Source organism: Chlorocebus sabaeus, chromosome 15, assembly GCF_047675955.1.
Source record: "Chlorocebus sabaeus isolate Y175 chromosome 15, mChlSab1.0.hap1, whole genome shotgun sequence".
NCBI lineage: Eukaryota > Metazoa > Chordata > Mammalia > Primates > Cercopithecidae > Chlorocebus > Chlorocebus sabaeus.
The window spans coordinates 8,958,577-8,976,413 of record NC_132918.1 but is presented as its reverse complement, the minus strand read 5'-3'; the positions used below and the strand labels follow the sequence as shown (position 1 = coordinate 8,976,413).

Genomic DNA, 17,837 nt, shown 5'->3' with positions numbered 1-17,837 from the left:
AAGTAATTGTCAGGGCTTAGCACTGGAATTTTAACTAACTTACCTAAGACTTTGAGCACCTGTTTTTGTCTCCTTTAAATAGAGACTGTTATCTCTTACTATCTGCTTCCCTAAAAGAGATTCTAAATAACTGTCTTCTTGGTGGAAGAGCAAGAGAATAGAAGTAGCAGTAATGATAGTTGACTTTTATTGAAGGCATGTTACTAAAATGTCTGTAGAATTTACCTGGATGTCTTCTTGAAGTTCCCTGATTTGTCTTTGTTTGTATCTGTATTTTTCATCAACAGCCCTTTTTTGTTCTTCTAGTTGAATTTTTAGCTCATACTCATCACCTGAAATGTAGAACATTTTTAGTTTAAAATTTCAACATGCTATGTAGAAATCAAATTTTAAAGTGTTATGTAAATTGCACCAATATTTTTAAGAAAGGTTAAATATTTTATATCCACTTGTAGAAAAACACTATGGGCATGTAGTAGCCATTTCTTGTTTTGTCAACATAGAGGAGCAATATGCTGCCATTTTTTTTCAGTTTTTGAATTAATTACCCTAGAGAGGTGATATGCCATACAGAACCTGAACTAATAATGGAAGTAACACCCTAGAAAACCACATAGCAAAAAAACGGCATGGGGGGAGCAAAGAAAAGGGATTAGTTTTTCTGACCCAATCAAACATAGTATACTTTTGTTCTTCATGTCTCACAGTATTCCTTTTAACTATGCACTGTATATATGTATAAAAAATTTTAACTCCTACATACTAGATGGAGTCACTTTTTTAAAAGATTGCTTGTAATTGTTGTTACAGCTGTTCAGCACTTGCAGGGTATTTTCTAGAGCGTAGATTTCTTTTTCAGCTTTGTTGATCTTAGCATCCAAACAGTCACCTTCCCTTTGAAGTTCTTCTTTTTCTTGAGCAGCCTATGAAGTACAGAATAGAACTGGTTGAATAAAAGCATTTACTAGGGGAAGAAATGCCTAATGGCTATCTTTGGGGCAGAAAATAGTTAACTTGTGACAATAACAGTTTATCTTGTGGCCTACATACAGCACCAAGCATTTATTTCTTGCACTTGATTTACAGTGGAAGCCCAAATTATCAGGCCTTCAAAATATGGCACATAGGATACAGAATTCAAAACCATCATGGAAATGTAGTAACTAACCAAAGCTTACATAAAATTTTCCAGCAAAAATTGCCAAAGAGTTAATCAAATATAAATATTACTGGGAAGAGAGGGAGAGAGGTTTGATACTAGATATTAAACCAGAAGAATGTTTCTGGCCTGAAGGAGGTTCAGGAACACTGAACTGTATTTCAAAATTTAGGAGTCAAAGATATTTTGCCACAATTTTAAAAATAATTTTTAAAAAAAAAGATCATTGTAATAAATGTGGCTGAAAAAGATGAAGTCTATGAATTGCTAAAGACCAAAATTATTTCCTCTAAGAGTGGACATACTCAGTGACTTTCTACCAGGTTAGGGTAATGCTGTCACTGGGCTAGGTTCTGTAGAGCTGTACCTAAACAGTTCCAAAGAACGTCCTAAAGGCTGACATAGATAGTATGCATATATACACATATATGTGTGTATAGATATGCAAGAAAATTTTTAGTCAAAATCACTAATAATTTCATTTTAATTTATTCAGTTCTGAGATGTATGTATTTAAACTTGAATGTAGTCAATTAAAAATATAAAGTTTTCTCCGATTATTTTTATTTGTAAAAAATTATGGAGTACAAGTATATTTTGTTACATGGATTTATTGTGTAGTGTTGACTAGTGTACTACCCATCATTGGAATACTGTACATCGTACACATTAAGTAATTTCTCATTATCCGTGTCCCTCTGATTCCCCCACCATGCTTCTGAGTCTTCCATGTCTATCACTCCACACTCTACCTCCATGTGTGTGCATTATTTAGCTCCCACATATAAGTGAGAACATATGGTATTTGTTTTTCTGTGTCTGAGTTGTTTCTCTTAAGATAATGGCCTCCAGTTACATTGTGTTGCCGCAAAAGACAGAATTTCATTCGTTTTTCTGTTTGGATAGTATTTCATTGTGCATATATACCACCTTTTCTTGATCCAGTCATCCATCAATGGACACTTCCGTTGAATCCACATCTTTGCTATTGTAAACAGTGCTGCAATAAACATAGAGTGGAGGTATCTTTTTGATTTAATGATTTCTGTTCTTTTGTGTAGATACCAGGTAGTGGGACTGCTGGATCAAAGGGTAGTTCTATTTTTAGTTACCTGAGAAATCTTCATTCTGTTTTCCATAGAGGTTGTGTTAATTTACATTCCCACCAACAGTATATAACCATTTCTTTTTCTCCATATCTACACCAACATCTGTTATTTTCTGTCTTTTAATGGCCATTCTGATTGTTGGCTTTAATTTACATTTCTCTAATGATTAGTGATGATGAGAAACAACTCAGACACAGAAAAACAAATACCAGAATTCTGTTATGTTGCCAGTGATTCCTTTCTCTCCCTCTTTTGTTTGTTTGTTTTATAAGATCTTTGAGTCCTATACTTTTGTGTGTTTTCATGATGGTGAATACTGACATTTTGTGTCCATTTTAAAACTCCTTTGAGCATTTCTAGTGGTGAAGAATTCCCTTAGTGTTTGCTTGGCTGGGTATTTCTTCTTCCTTTATGAAGCTTATTCTTGCTGGATATAAAATTGGGGGCTGACAGATGTGTTTTTGTTTTGTTTTGTTTTTGTTTTTGTTTTCCTTTTAGTGCTTTGAAAATTCTGTCCCATTCTTTTCTGTCCTGTAAGATTTCTGCTGAGAAGTCTGCTGTTACTCTGATGGGGTTTCCTTTATAGGTGACTAGATGCTTTTCTCTTGCAAATTTTAACTTCCCTCTTGCAGTTTCACTTTGACTTTAGACATTCTGATTACAGTATACCACGATGAGGTATTATTTTGAAATGTATTTTCCTGGGGATTCCTAGGCCTCTTGTATCTGGATGTCTAACTCTCTCACTAGACTTGAGATGTTTTCATCAATTATTTCCTTAAATGGGCTTTCTAAGCTTTTTTCTCTCTCTTACCCCTCAGGCATAACTGATAATTTGTAAGTTCAGTCACTTTACTAGTTCGAAATATCTTGAAGGCCTTGTTCATTCTTTTTTATTCTTTTTTTTTTTTTAATTTATCTGACTGGATTATTTTAAAAGACCTGTCTTCAAGGTCTGAGATTCTCTCTGTTGCTTGTCTTATCTATTATTGACTCTTTCTTTTGCTTGTGTAGTCTATTATTGAAGTGTCCAGTGTGTACTGTAGTTCTTTCAGTTTTTCAGTTCTAGTTTGTTTTTTTGTTTTGTTTTGTTTTTTAAGATATCTCCCTGGTAAGTTTTTTGCTCATACCCTGAATTGATTTCTGATTTCTTTGTGTTGGTTTTCAGATTTCTTTTGCATCTAATTGAGTTTCTATTAATATTTTGAATTTTTCATCTGGCATTTCAAGGATTTCTTTTTGAGTGGGGTCTATTGCTGAACAGTTGTCATATGGTGGTTCACATTTCCTTGCTTTTTCATGGTTCCTGTGTCCTTCCATTGATAGATGCATATCTCATGTAACAGTTGCTTCTGCTCATTTTTTTGAAATTGCTTTCCTAGGAGAGGATTTTCTCCTGAAGATGTACATATGTAGTTGATGCTTTGATATGGGGTGCCTGTGGTAGTGTGGTCTTTGTATGATTTCTTAGGCAGTACACAGCATCAGTGGTATCTGTGATTTCCTCAGTGACTTAAGGTATGGTTATTAGTTGACCTTTGTTGAAGTTTTGCTGCAGTCTAGGATGCCAGGTAAGCCTGTCTTTGGGCCCCATTGGTGGCAGTGGTGGGCTGAGTGTATCTATTCTTAGGTCCGAGAGTAGCTTGTGCTGTTACTGGTGTTAGTGGGTCCTGGAAGGCTGATTCTTGGGCCTCTGGGTAGCTTGCTCAGATGTTGGTAGTGGGAATGATGGGCCAGACATGTAGGCGGGTTTTCAGGCCCCTGGGCAGCTGGTGTGATGCAGGTAATGGCAGTAGTGGTGGTAAAGCAACTCACTGGAACCCAGAAGGTCCACACTGGTGTTGCTGGTAGCTGCAATGGGTTGGACATGCTGGTCCTCTGGCCTGTTGGTAGTGCACGTGAGTGGGTGTCAGCTGTGGTGGTATTGGTAGGTTAAGTTGCCCCAACTTCAGACTATAGCAGGACTGATATGTGCCAGCAGTGATGCACTGGGCTAGTAACTATCTGGGCCCCTGGATGGCATACTTGAGGACTTGGGGGATGGGTTTGGGCCAGCAGACTAGTCCTCAGGCCCCTTTGTAGTACCTTTAGGTGCTGGCTGTGACAGTCAGAGATGGGGTGGTTCCCGAGACACTGGCAGAATACTCAGGTATGGGCTGTGGTGGCTGTGCTGTAGGCCTGCCACCAGGGAGGGTGCAACCTTTCTCAAAGGTGCAACAGCATGAGTAAGAAGCTGTAGGAAGTCCCACAGCAGCCATCGTGGAGTGGCAGGAATTGTGACCAGAGTACATGGGCGTGCCTGGTCTCTTTTCTCCCTCCTTGGATCGGAGACAGCTGCAGCAGGTCAGCCTGCACTTGGCCCAAATGTGGGGCACAGTGTAGCATTAAACGCTCCAAATGGTGCTGGCTGTGGCCTTGCAACCAGAGAGTGCAGGGTCCCTCTTAGGTGAGGTGTGCAGGTGGGTAAGAAGTTGTGAGGAGTGCAGTCTTCTCACACCTCCGTCTCAAACAGCCAGTAGCAAGGTCGTGGGAATTGTCTTAGGGGTGCACTGGAGTGCCTGGTCACCCCTCTCCCACCTTGGACAGGTGGTAGCTGCAGTAGTGTTTTAAGGCACAGCCCAGCATTAAATTCTCAAAATGGCACCAGCTATGGGCCCAGGGCCAGAGAGGTTGTGGTTCCTCAGGTGATTTACATGGGTAGGAAGCTGTGGGGAGTGCCGTCTGCTTATATGTCAGTTTCACAGCAGCCTGCAGCAGGGCAGGGGGAATTGTAAAGGTAAGTTTTATTAGTAATATTTCCATTCTTAACATTTTCACTGGCATTTGTTCTATTGTGCTTCAGATCATTAGTTACACATACTTTGTGATAAGTATTACATAATTTTAAAAAGTTTAGCAAAAAAAATTATAGAAATTATATCTAATTTCTGTGAGTCTCAAATTGGTAACCCCATTTCATTTGAAATATAATAGTATAGTGGGAGACCGAGCTGGAATGAGCCAAACAGATTTTAGTTGTGGACTACTGGGTCAGTTTCTTCATTTTTCAAATGAAGGAGTTGAATTTGTTCATTTTATGCCAATTCCTGATATAATTCCATGTATAGCTTGAAGTTCTAAAATTCTGATTCCATTCACTTCTAAATCAGAGATGATATATCTTTCAAAAGTTTCTGTCCAAAATTTTCAAGTAACTTTAATTGGACAGTTTCATTAAATTGTGGTCAGAACTAGACTGTTTCCTTGCAAAGACTAAGAGAAACTTGGAAATGAGGTTCGAAAAGTACTAGTCCTTCATTGGTTACTAATTATATTTTTCACTTTGGCCCTTAAGGGTCAGATAAGTTGATGAAAAAGCCATGTATGCCCCATAGAACAAAGACCAAAGACAGGAGCTTACTACAAGACCAAAGACAGGAGCTATGGGTTGAGCTGTGTCCCTTATAAGAAGTTATGTTGATGTCCCAACCTGTGGTACCCCAGAAGGTGACCTTATTTGGAAATAGGGTCTTTGCAGATATAGTCAAGTTAAAATGAGGTCATTAGGTTGGTCCTAATTTGATATAACTGGTGTCCTTATTAAAATGGGAAATTTGGACAGAGGGAAAACTATGTGAAGAGACACAGGAAGGAACACCATGTAAACATGAAGGCAGATTTCAGGGTGATGCATTTATAAACTAAGGAACACCAAAGATTGTCAGCAGACCACCAGAAGCTAGGAGAGGGGCATAGAACAGGTTATTCTTCATAGCATTCAGAAGAAACCAACCTTATCAACACCTTCATCTTTTTTTGTTTTTGAGACAGAGTCTTGCTCTGTTGCCCAGGCTGGAGTGCAGTGGCGCGATCTCGGCTCACTGCAAGCTCTGCCTCCCGGGTTCACGCCATTCTCCTGCCTCAGCCTCTCAAGTAGCTGGGACTACAGGTGCCTGCCACCACGCCTGGCTAATTTTTTGTATTTTTAGTAGAGACGGGGTTTCACCGTGTTAGCCAGGATGGTCTCAATCTCCTGACCTCGTGATCCACCCGCCTTGGCCTCCCAAAGTGCTGAGATTACAGGCGTGAGCCACTGCGCCCTGCCCGAGACATATATTTCTGTTGTTTAAACCATCTAGTTTATTGTAGTTTGTAACAGCAGCCCTCAGAAACTAATAAAAAGGCTCGACAAGCTTTGTCTGTAAAGGGCCAGATAGTAATTAGACCTTATGCGTCATTCTACTTCATTCTGTCATTGTAGCATGTAAGCAGCCATAACAATGTATAAATGAATAAGTGTATTTTGTATCCCAGTACTTATTTACAAGACAAGTGGTGGGCAGCATTTGGCTGTAGTGCATAGTTTTGCTGAGGCCTAATCCACAACATTCAGAAAAGACAACAGTGGTTAGCATTGTAATCAAATTCCTATTACAGTCATAAACAATATGTGTTTGTAAACAATATATGTATCCATCAGGAGAGATCCCTTTGTAGGTAACGTAAGAAGGATAGGGAAGGGAAAAAATTTTGAATTGACTATATTTAAATCCTAAATCTACTACATCAAGAAACAGAATCCACTACATTGAAAAACAGATTTACATTGAAAAAACAAAAATTAACTTCTAATTGGCAAGGTTTTTCCCAGCAGTGAAAATGCCAAGATACTATTTTCAAATAGTTAAAAATTCTCATACAAATATGAAATGAACATTTATTAAAGGTTTTATTTAACTTGTTAATGAAGAGCCAGTAAGATGTTCAGACTATTTCAAAGAAGAATATGAAGAACAGATTTTATATTATAGACCTGTAGAATCAGAAATGCTGAAGTGAATTTGCTGGTAGATGCAAAACATATTAATATATTTTAGTGTAATCAACTTTAATGCTTGGGTTATCTTTTCTACAGAGCAGAGTTGTATTTCTGCTGGCCAAAATTCATTTACATTGTTAGCAGCAAGAATCACTTGTGTTACTATCAGTTGTCTACAAGTTACCATCTATACCTACAGAGTTGTAAAATAAGTTAGTCAGTAGAGAGTCGAAGGTGTGCACTCCTGTAGAATCAGATAATACCTGGAGGGCCCACTAGAAAATGCCAGCACTTTGGTTTCACCCTGCACTGGCATCATTGCACCCATGGTTTGCTTTTCTCTATTTTTCAGGCCATAATTTTTCCTGATATAAGCTAGACTGAGTTTAGTTATTAAGTTTCATTTTTACACATCTGAGACTTGTGAAGTGTTATCAGTAAAAAGTGTAAATATGCTATACAACAACAAAAAAATGAGAATAACTGTGTGCCAAGCTGTGGATCCCAGATAAGATGGAAGATAAGAAATACAGCATCAGGACACTGAGGAAGTCTCTGATAGCCTCAGTTCATTTAAGATAATCATTATTCTGATATTTATCCAGCACTTTCACTGTAAACAGAAGGAATATTCTTCATATAAAATGTGCCTGCTTTCCTTTGAGTTAGGTTAATCAGCATCATCACAGTAATAACAATAATAACTAACATTTATTGAGGACTCATTCTGTGCCAGACACCATCCCAAGGGCTTTACATGTATTTTCTCATTTCTCCCAACAAGAGTAACAGTATTACCTGTTTCATTTTCCAAGTGAGAAAACTTAGACCTCACACGGTTAAGTAGCTTACTCCTGGACACTTGTCTAAGCAGTGGTAGGATATGGACAAAGGCACACTTAACACCAGTACTTTTAGGTAACCCATCACACCACTTGGTAGAGAAACTTAATTGGAATTGCAACATCTCCCTATTTCCCAACACGTAAAAAGAGCCTACCCTTTATCCTTCAGGAACTTTTAAAACCTGAGAGGATAAAAGTCGTGTTTGGGCAGAAGCCTGAGGTATTACAGACTGACAAGTAATAAGAACGTTTTGAGAGCTGGGACTGATTTCTCATAGGAAAGGCAGAATTTTAAACAAAGTGACAGGCATACCATACTTGCTGTATTTGTTAGGGGCAGATTTGAAGAAGAGCTACAGGAGAAAATTTGGCTAATTAAGTTGGTAGAAGTCAAATGGAGAGAGCATCCACAAGAGCCATTCTCTGAAGGTATGAACTGGAAGATCATCTCACCCCTATTCATGTAGGGTACAGGGAAATGAGTCAAAGTTACAAGTTCCATCCCTTGTTTGTAGCATTTTGAGTAATATCCTAGACCTTTCTATAAAGGAAATTACTCCTGTTCAGGGTATTTTCTACATGGGAAAAATGACTATAGCAGTGCTTAGAAAGGGAATAGCATTCAATTCCACATCACTTAATGAATTTCCCCTTATGGGTTAAAGATAACCGTGGGATGACAGACTACTGTCAAACATCGGAAAAAAAAAAAAAAAAAGATTCACCTGGTCTGTCTCCCTATAATATGAGGGCAGGGAAGCGCCATCTTCTTCTCTGAACAGCTGCCTTACCAGGACTATAATGGTAAACTGGAGTTTAAAATTCAGAAGTGGTGTAGCTCCAAGAAATACTAAGGTCCAGCCAGGGTGTGGCATAAGAGTGGGTGGCTATAGTGAAGTCAAGGAAAGCTTTAAGCCTCAAGTGTTGAACAGGTTGTCACATGCATACCAAAGACACTTAGAGTGGTAATAGGTCTTAAAAAGATTACGAATCTTGACTAGGGGAAATGACATGCCACAAATAATAGGAAAAAGAAAAAAGTGTCAAAGAATGGTCAAGTAGAATGACCTGAACTCAAAAGAGGAAGAGTTCTGGAGCAAGTTCGCAGTAAGTTTTGGGAATCAGAGGGCAGTGCTTGACCTCACAGACTGGAGGTATATAGAATGAATAGCGCTTTCAGTATCTCCATTTAGGAATGAATGTTTTGGCCTTTGTTAAGTGTAACAGTGGCCCTAATTAAGTGAAATAGTTGCTAGATTTCATGGAGGGAAAGTTGCAATTTTGTTTTTTTGTTTTTTATTTTGTTTAATTCAGAGGATTACAATGAATGAGTTAACAAAGAAAACATACCATCATAACTGTGAATCAATTAAAATTACCTTTATTACATAATAGGCCTGTGTTTTCTCCTCTTCTCCTTCAGGAGGCAGCATAACGACAGTCAGAATTTCATATCTATTCTTCAGCTTCTCAATTTTACTTAGCCGCTCATGAAACTCAGTGCTAATAAGAAAAAAAAAGCACTGAGAAATGAATAACATACTTTTAAATTTTTAAAGGACTATCAGGTGTTCTTATTGAAGACATTTGGATTTGTGTTACTACTAAAACAGGTTAAATTTGTTCTCACATTTTAATAATTCGGTGTGAAGGATCTGATATTTACCCTACTTGAAAGCTGACAAGTTAGCCTGCCACAGTTTCACTGTGTATTTTGCTGGCAAAAGACACAATTCCTGTTTCAGAGACAAAGGACTTTATTTCTCATGACATGGCCATTGGTTCCCCTGGCTCCCTACATCCCATGGGGGCAAGAAGGGGCTCAAGTGGATGCTGCACATGGTAGATTTGCATCACAGCTGAGGAATCTCAAGCCTAGGTAACCCAAATATTTTATAGTGGGGAATAAGCAAACATGCCTAACTTTTGCTCCAGAAGGAGATATTACCTCTAGTTTCTAAGGCTGTTGGCTATTCAAACGTGTTTAAAAAGATAGTGCAAACAGGGCGGTTGAGAATTGTCTTCCAGCATTCAGATTCAGATTCTTAAATCTATTGGTTAATTTCTCCTTTTATTTTAGTAAATTTATATTTTTGAGCTATTTTTTAGAACTTAGTAATCTTAACATATGCATGGCAATATGGAGAGTGACACAATTGCCTGCCACAAACTCATGAAAGTAAGCTATCATGATGAAAAAGAAATCCTCAACCTACCCGTTTTTCTACTGCTAGAGAAAACTCATGGTAAAATATGTTTAGTGTCAGAAGTTACAGTTTTTCTTATTTTTAATTATCACTCATTTCCTCAGAAAATATTTACTCATCCTGTATGTGATCATAAAACCTTGCTGGACTTCAAGATTGTGGACCAATCACAGTATACTGCTCTTCCTTTCTAAAATAAAAAAATATTTTTAAAAAAACAGCAACATAGCAGTTCTGAGAACCAGAAAGGTACAATATTTTTTCATGAATTCGTGGAAAACAGATGGGGTAAGATTAATGGAAAAAAAAAAAAAATAGATACAAACATGGAAGACCACTGCAGAAGCAGAAGCCATTTTCCACCAAAGAAGTCTGAAAAAAAATCAAACTCAGAAATAAGAAAAAGAACAAGAGTGATCTGTGAGGCTATAATCAACACCTCTGGGCCATTCCCCTCAACCCCTCAAAGCATACAGAAATGCCAGGAATGCTTTCTGCTCCAGTGATAACCAGAAAGTTACCACAGTTCCTAGCATACATGTTGAAGCTGGAGAAAGAGGTAAAAACATGAAGTAAGTCTAGGCTTCCCCAACAGTGGAAGTAAATGAAAAAGGCAGTTCTACTTAGGAATGAGAGGAAGTGTTCATCACTCAAACACTTCCTAACTTTTTGTAACCATGAAATCCTAACCCTGCTTAATAGCTATTATGCTCTTTACAGGACAAACTAGCTCAGAGCCTACAATCAGCCCTCCCATTTAGAGGAGTAATCTGTTGGAGAAAACCAGAAATCCGCTTAATTGCAGAGGAAACCCTTACCAGTTAGCTGCCAATATCCACCAATTAATAAGAATTTATTAATATTAACAGAAAACAAAGGACCATCAAACATTTATGGAAAGCAAACAGCATAAATGAACAAAGAACAGACCTGAGATTAACACATAATGCATAGAAGACATAGTTCAGTCTTCCAATTAGTACCCTCTAAAAGATAAGAGGATATTGATTCCAAAAACACCCATAAAACAAGATGGGCTGCTATGAAAATAAAGGACTAGTGAAAGAACAACAGTGCTTGCAAATAAGTTTTCGTTTTCAATGTAAGAGCAGTGAAGAATAAAGATTTAATGAGCAATCTGGAGAGAGACAAGGGGGGAGATGAGGCAGAGGAGAGGGAAATAGGGGGAGAGAAAGAATATCTGAGAAAGTAAAATACAAGTAGAAAAAATAAACCTGGAGGACAGACCTAAAAGGGCCAACATCTACTAAAAGTGAGCAACAAATGGAGAAAACAGAGACTATGATGGTAAGAAAAAAATTAAATAGAAAAATATTCTGACGTGAAGAAAAACTTGAATGAAATAACTAAAAGAGACCACACAGAAAGGAGTTCAGCCCCTCTTCCCTGGGAACCCCCATCCCGACTCTTCACCAGACAGGGGCCACAGCCCGTGACCACAGAACGGTTGCTCCGCCCATGGCTGAGCATACCCACTGGTAGTGGACTGGAGTTTGCTGGATTCTCCCTGAGGCATATGATAGCCCCTCTGCCACGACCACAGCAGCAGTTCTATCCCTGCTGCCCTTGATTTGGGGAAAAAACAACCTGAGGACTATGCCTGAGCTTACAGCACACTACAGGCACCATGCAGAGAAGACACCACTGTCTTACCCCGACTCCCTTAACTCCGTGCTCCCCAGCAAGCCACAAGCTCACACCAGCACTACAGCCTCCTACCCCACCAGCTGAACACTACCAGTAACAGCAGCTAAATGTTGCTCAGAGGTAGAACCGCCAGGGGCAACCAAAAGCCTCTGCCACTGGCTCTGCAGTGGTACTACCCCAGCTATCCTCAGATTAACCAAGGAGCAAAGACCCTAAGTACCTCATCTGTATTTGCAACAAGCTGTAATCCACCCAAGCAGAGGAAGCCAGTCCATCTCCCATGGATCACATAAACCCCTACTGCTCATCACCAGGCAGGGTGTCCCCAGCTTGGGCCCATAGCACAGACCACCTCATCCTGGGTTTACTGCACTCAGTGAATGCTGACCTGCACCTCTCTGGGATGAAGCCCTCAGGAGACAACCAAAAGACCCTCAGCCACAACCACTACTAAGGTACCTTCCTCTGCTGCCTCCAAGTTGGGAAAGAAACATAAACCCTGAGATCACCCCAGAGCTGTGGTGGGCAGCCCAGTAGCACCAAGCCATGATCTACAGCCAGCACTCAGGTGAGAGAGGAGCCCACACTTACAGAGCATTGAGAAAGAGCATGATGCAACCGTGAGGAAATATAGAGGAGCCACACAGCCAAGCAAGAGCCTACCTACTGACCACTACACCTAAGCACCACCTATTGGATCACACCCCAAAGCTTCAACACCAAAAATAACTTCCTAACATATCCTCCTGTGAAACCAAAGATAAGAAGTCAGCTACAAATAAAGACCCCACACAAAGCCTTGGCCCTGTGAAAACATCCAGAAAAGAAGTCTGTTGACTGTACTCAGTCTACACCACAGTTAAAGGAATAACCATTGTATTAGTCCATTTTCAAACTGCTATAAATATACTACCTGAGACTGGATAATTTACAACAAAAGAGATTTAATTGACTCTCAGTTCCACATGTCTGGGGAGGCCTCAGGAAACATAATCATGAATCATGATGGAAGGCAAGAGGGAAGCAGCAGCATCTTTACCAGGCAGCAGGAGAAAGCAAGAGAGGGAAACTTCCAAACATTTTTAAACCATCAGATCTCGTGAGAACTCACTGTCATGAGAACAGCACTGGGGAAACCACCACCAATATCCAATTACTTCCCACCACATCCCTCCCTCGACATAGGATTACAGTTGGAGATGAGACTTGGGTGGGGACACAGAGTCAAACCATATTCTGCCCCTGGTGCCTCCCAAATCTCATGTCCTCACATTTCAAAACCAATCATACTTTCCCAACAATCCCCCAAAGTCTTACTCCAGCATTAACTCAAAAGTCCAAGTCCAAAGTCTCATCTGAGACAAAGCAAGTCCCTTCCATCTATGAGCCTGTAAAATAAAAAACAAGTGAGTTGCTTCCAAGATACAATGGGGGTACAGGCATTGAGTAAATGTTCCTGTTCCAAATTGGAGAAGTTGGCCAAAACAGAGGGGCCACAAGCCCCATGCAAGTCCAAAACCTGGCAGGCACTCATTAAAGCTCCAGAATAATCTCCTTTGACTCCATGTCTCACATCCAGGGCACACTGATACATGGGGTGGGCTCCCAAGGCCTTGGGTAGCTCTGCTTCTGTGGCTTTTCAGGGTACAGCCCCTGTGGCTGCTTTCATGGGCTGACATTGAGTGCCTGCTTTTCAAGGTGCATAGGGCAAGCTGTCAGTGGTTCAACATACACAAATCAATAAATTTGATTCATCACATAAACAGAACTAAAGACAAAAATGACACGATTATCTTAATAGATGTAGAAAAGGCTTTTGATAAAATTCAATACCTCTTCATGTTAAAAAGTCTCAATAAATTAGGTACTGAAGGAACATAGCTCAAAATAATAAGAGCCATCTATGACAAACCTACATGACAGTAAAGGGAGAAAAGCTGGAAGCATTCCTCTTGAAAACCAGCATAAGACAAGGATGCCCTCTCTCACCACTCTTACTCAACATAGTATCAGAAGTCCTGGACAGAGCAGTCAGGCAAGAGAATAAAAGAGCATCTAAATCCTTGTTTGCAGATGACATGATTCTATATCTAGAAAACCCCATAGTCTCAGCCCAAAAGCTGCTTCAGCTGATAGAAAACTTCAGCAAAGTTTCAGGATACAAAATCAACATATAAAAATTACCAGCATTCCTATACACCAACAACAGCCAAGCCAATAGCCAAATCAGGAACGCCATCCCATTACACAACACAAAAAGAATAAAATACCTATGAATGCAGCTAACCAGGGAGGTGAAAGATCTCTACAATGAGAATTATAAAACACTGCTCAAAGAAATCAGCAGAAAGCTGATTTTTTATGGATAGGAAGAATCAATATTAAAATGGCCATACTTCCCAAAGAAACTTACAGATTCAATGCTATTTCTGTCAAACCACCAATGACATTTTTGTAGAACTAGGAAAAAAAAATTTTTAAATTCATATGGAACCAAAAAAGAGTCTCAGTAGCCAAGGCAGTCCTAAACAAAAATACCAAAGCTTGAGGCATCATGTTACCCAACTTCAAAGTACACTACAGGGCTACAGTAACCAAAACAACATGGTACTGGTACAAAAACAGACATACAGACCAATGCAGCAGGAGAGCCCAGAAATCAGGCTGCATCCCTACCACCATCTCATCTTCAACAAAACTGAGAAAAACTATCAATGGGGAATGGATTTGCTATTCAATACGTGGTGCTGGGATAACTGGCTAGCCATATGCAGAAGATTGAAACTGGACCCCTTTCTTACACCACATACAAAAATCAAGATGGATAAAATATTTAAACGTAATACCCAAAACTGTAAAAACCCTGGAAAACAACGTAGGCAATATTATTCTGGACAGAGAAAAAGGCAGAGATTTCATGATGAAGATGCCAAAAGCAATCACAAAACAAAAAACAAAAACCAGTGACAAATGGATATAATTAAAACTGAAAAGCTTCTGCACAGCAAAATAAACTATCAACAGAGAAAACAGACAACCTACAAACTGGGAGAAAATTTTTGCAAGCTCTGCATCTGATAAAGGTCTAATATCCAACATCTATAAGGAACTTAAACAAATTTACAAGAAAAAAATACAGCCATATTAAAAAGTGAGCAAAAGACATGAACACTTTTCAAAAGGCGACCTACATGTGCCAAAAAGCATATGAAGAAAAGCTCAATAGACATTAGAAAAATGCAAATCAAAACCACAGATACCATCTCACACAAGTCACAATGGCTACCATTAAAAAGTCAAAAAAAATAATAATAACAGATGCTGGTGAGGTTGCAGAGAAAAAGGAATGCTTATACAATATTGTTGGGAATGTAAATTAGTTCAGCCACTGTGGAAAGCTATGTGGTGATTCCTCAAAAAACTAAAAGCAGAAGTATCATTCAACCCAGGAATCCCATTACTGGGTATATCCCCAAAGGAATATAAGTCATTCTACCATAAAGACACATGTGCACAAATGTTCATCGTAGCACTATTCACAATAGCAAAGGCATGGAATCAAGTAAATACCCATCAGTGACAGATTAGATTTTAAAAACGTGGCACATATACACCATGAAATACAATGCAGCATAAAAAAGAATAAGATACTGTGTTTCACAGGAACATGGATAGAGCTGGAGGCCATTATCCTTAGCAAACTAATGCAGGAACAGAAAACCAAACACGGCACATTCTCACTTGTAAGTGGGAGTTAAATGATAACTCATGGACACAGAGGAAAACAATGGGCATTGGGACCTGTTGGTGGGTGGAGAGTGAAAGGAGGGATAGAAACAAAAAAATAACTATTGGGTACTAGGATTAGTACCTGGGTAATGAAATAATCTGTATAACAAACCCCCATGACAAGTTTACCTGTATAACAAACCTGCACGTGTACCCCTGAACCTAAGATTTTTTTTTTTAATCACTGAAAGAGTTCACCCAGGAAGGGTAAAGCAAGAGAAACTTTAAAATGACAAAACACCCAGAAACATACAAAAAATTATGAAACACCAAGGATAGAGTGTCCCAAAGCTTCCAGAAAGAAAACAAAGACCAGTTTCCCTACAAAATAAATGTCATTAATCTATAATCAGACTTCTCATAAACAACACTGTAGTCAAAGTTTTACAATGTTCTGACATTCAAGTTTAAGGGAGAATAAATATATATTAAACATACAAGGACTGCAGTTTCAGAAAACATCAGTTTGAAAAAACATTCAAAATCATACTCCAGAAAATGAAATGAAATCCAAGAAAATAGAATGATGACAAGGGATACATGAAAAAAAATTAAATCAAGAAACAAAACACATAGGTAATTTTAAATTATTGCTGACATTTGGATCTACAGCTTAGTGCACATTAAGGAGTTTTTTAAAAAGTAAAGACATAATATTAAAAACAATAGCAAGAGACTATCATCAGTATTTCAACAATATGTGAAAGATGGGAAGAGGAAAAGAAGAGGTAAAAGATGCTAAAAGTATTTTTCGGAAGGGGAAAATAATAGAAACTAATCAATTTTCAATATTCATACAGAAATGATTAAAGTTTCTTTTAAATCTAAGAATAACCAACAAAATAATTAAAATTAGAATGTTTACTTTCCAAATAAAAGGCAAAACAAAATTCAGTAAAAATAGTGAAAAGCTGGAAAGACAGAAATAATGAATACATGGCAATTTCTTAATGTTTCCTGAAAAGTTAAATATATACCTACCACATGATCCAGCAGTTTTACTCCTAAGTATTTATCCAAGAGAAAAGAAAGCATATGTTCATACCAAGAACACGTATGTTCATAGCACCTTTGTTTATAACAGCTAAGAATTTTAAAGAACTCAAATGTCCATCAGCAGGTAAATGTATAAACAAACTGGAGTAAACACATGCAATGGAATACTGCTATTTAACCAGAGAAAGCCAGGGTCAGCAAAGCATCCTGCCTGCCACCTGTTTTTGGATAGCCCACAAGCAAAGAATGACTTTTAAATTTTTAAGTGATTAGAAAAATAAAAGAATTATATTTCATGAAAATTTAAAATTACAATATTCATAAAGTTTTATTGGAAAATAGCTATGCTCATTTTTTGACATATTGTCATGGCTGCTTTCAGTCCACAATGACAGAGTTGAGTAAGTTGAGTTATTAAAACAATGACTGGAAGCAGCCTAAATGCCAATCAACCAACAAGTGGATAAAGAAAATACACCATGGAATACTACTCAGCCACAAAAAGAAACAAAATCATGTCATTTGCAGCAACTTGGATGGAGCTGGACTCCATATTCTAAGTGAAGTAACTCAGGAATGGAAAACCAAATATTGGTATGTTCTCGCTTATAAACGGGAGCTAAGCTATGAGGATGGAAGAGCATAAAAATGATAAAATGGACTTTGGGGACTTGTAGGGGGTGGAATGTGAGAGGGACCTGAGGGATAAAGGACTTTGAGTACAGTGTACACTGCTTGGGTTCATATACACCAAAATCTCAGAAATTACTGCTACAGAACTTATCTGTGTAGCTAAAATCCACCTGTTTTCCAAAAATTATTGAAATAAAATTTTAGGAAAAAATTAAAAAATAAAGACCATATGGCCTGCAAGGAACTGTAAGTTACTCACCTAGCTCTTAGAGAAAAAGTGTGTCAACCCCTGATAAAAAGGAATGAATGTATATTGATATACACAACATGGGTGAATTTCAAAATAATTACGCTGAATGAAAAAAGCCAGACAAAAGGCAGACCTACTATTGGATTCCATTTACATAAAACTCTTGAAAATGCAATCCGAACTATATGGATGAAAAGCAGATCAGTTGTCTGGAGAGATGAACACTGGGGAAGGACTGAAGGGAGGAATTCCAATGGGGTACAAGGAAACCTGTAGGGGTGACGGATACCTTATCTTGATGGTGGTGATGGTTTCTCTGGTATATTACATATGTTAAAACCTATCGAATGTACACTTTAAATATGTGCAACTTATATATCTCA

At 38.4% G+C, this 17,837-nt stretch overlaps 1 protein-coding gene across 1 annotated transcript in view; it reads right to left on the bottom strand.

Moving 5' to 3' along the window:
* Positions 1-17,837, bottom strand: part of CCDC39 (coiled-coil domain 39 molecular ruler complex subunit) — a 60,015-nt gene that overhangs the window by 3,861 nt on the left and 38,317 nt on the right. The window contains exons 15-17 of the mRNA XM_007972009.3: positions 9,291-9,414; positions 764-923; positions 226-332 (exon numbers count right to left, since the gene is read on the bottom strand). Of these exons, the coding sequence (XP_007970200.2) occupies positions 226-332; positions 764-923; positions 9,291-9,414 (391 nt within the window). The remainder of the gene's footprint in view (positions 1-225; positions 333-763; positions 924-9,290; positions 9,415-17,837) is intronic.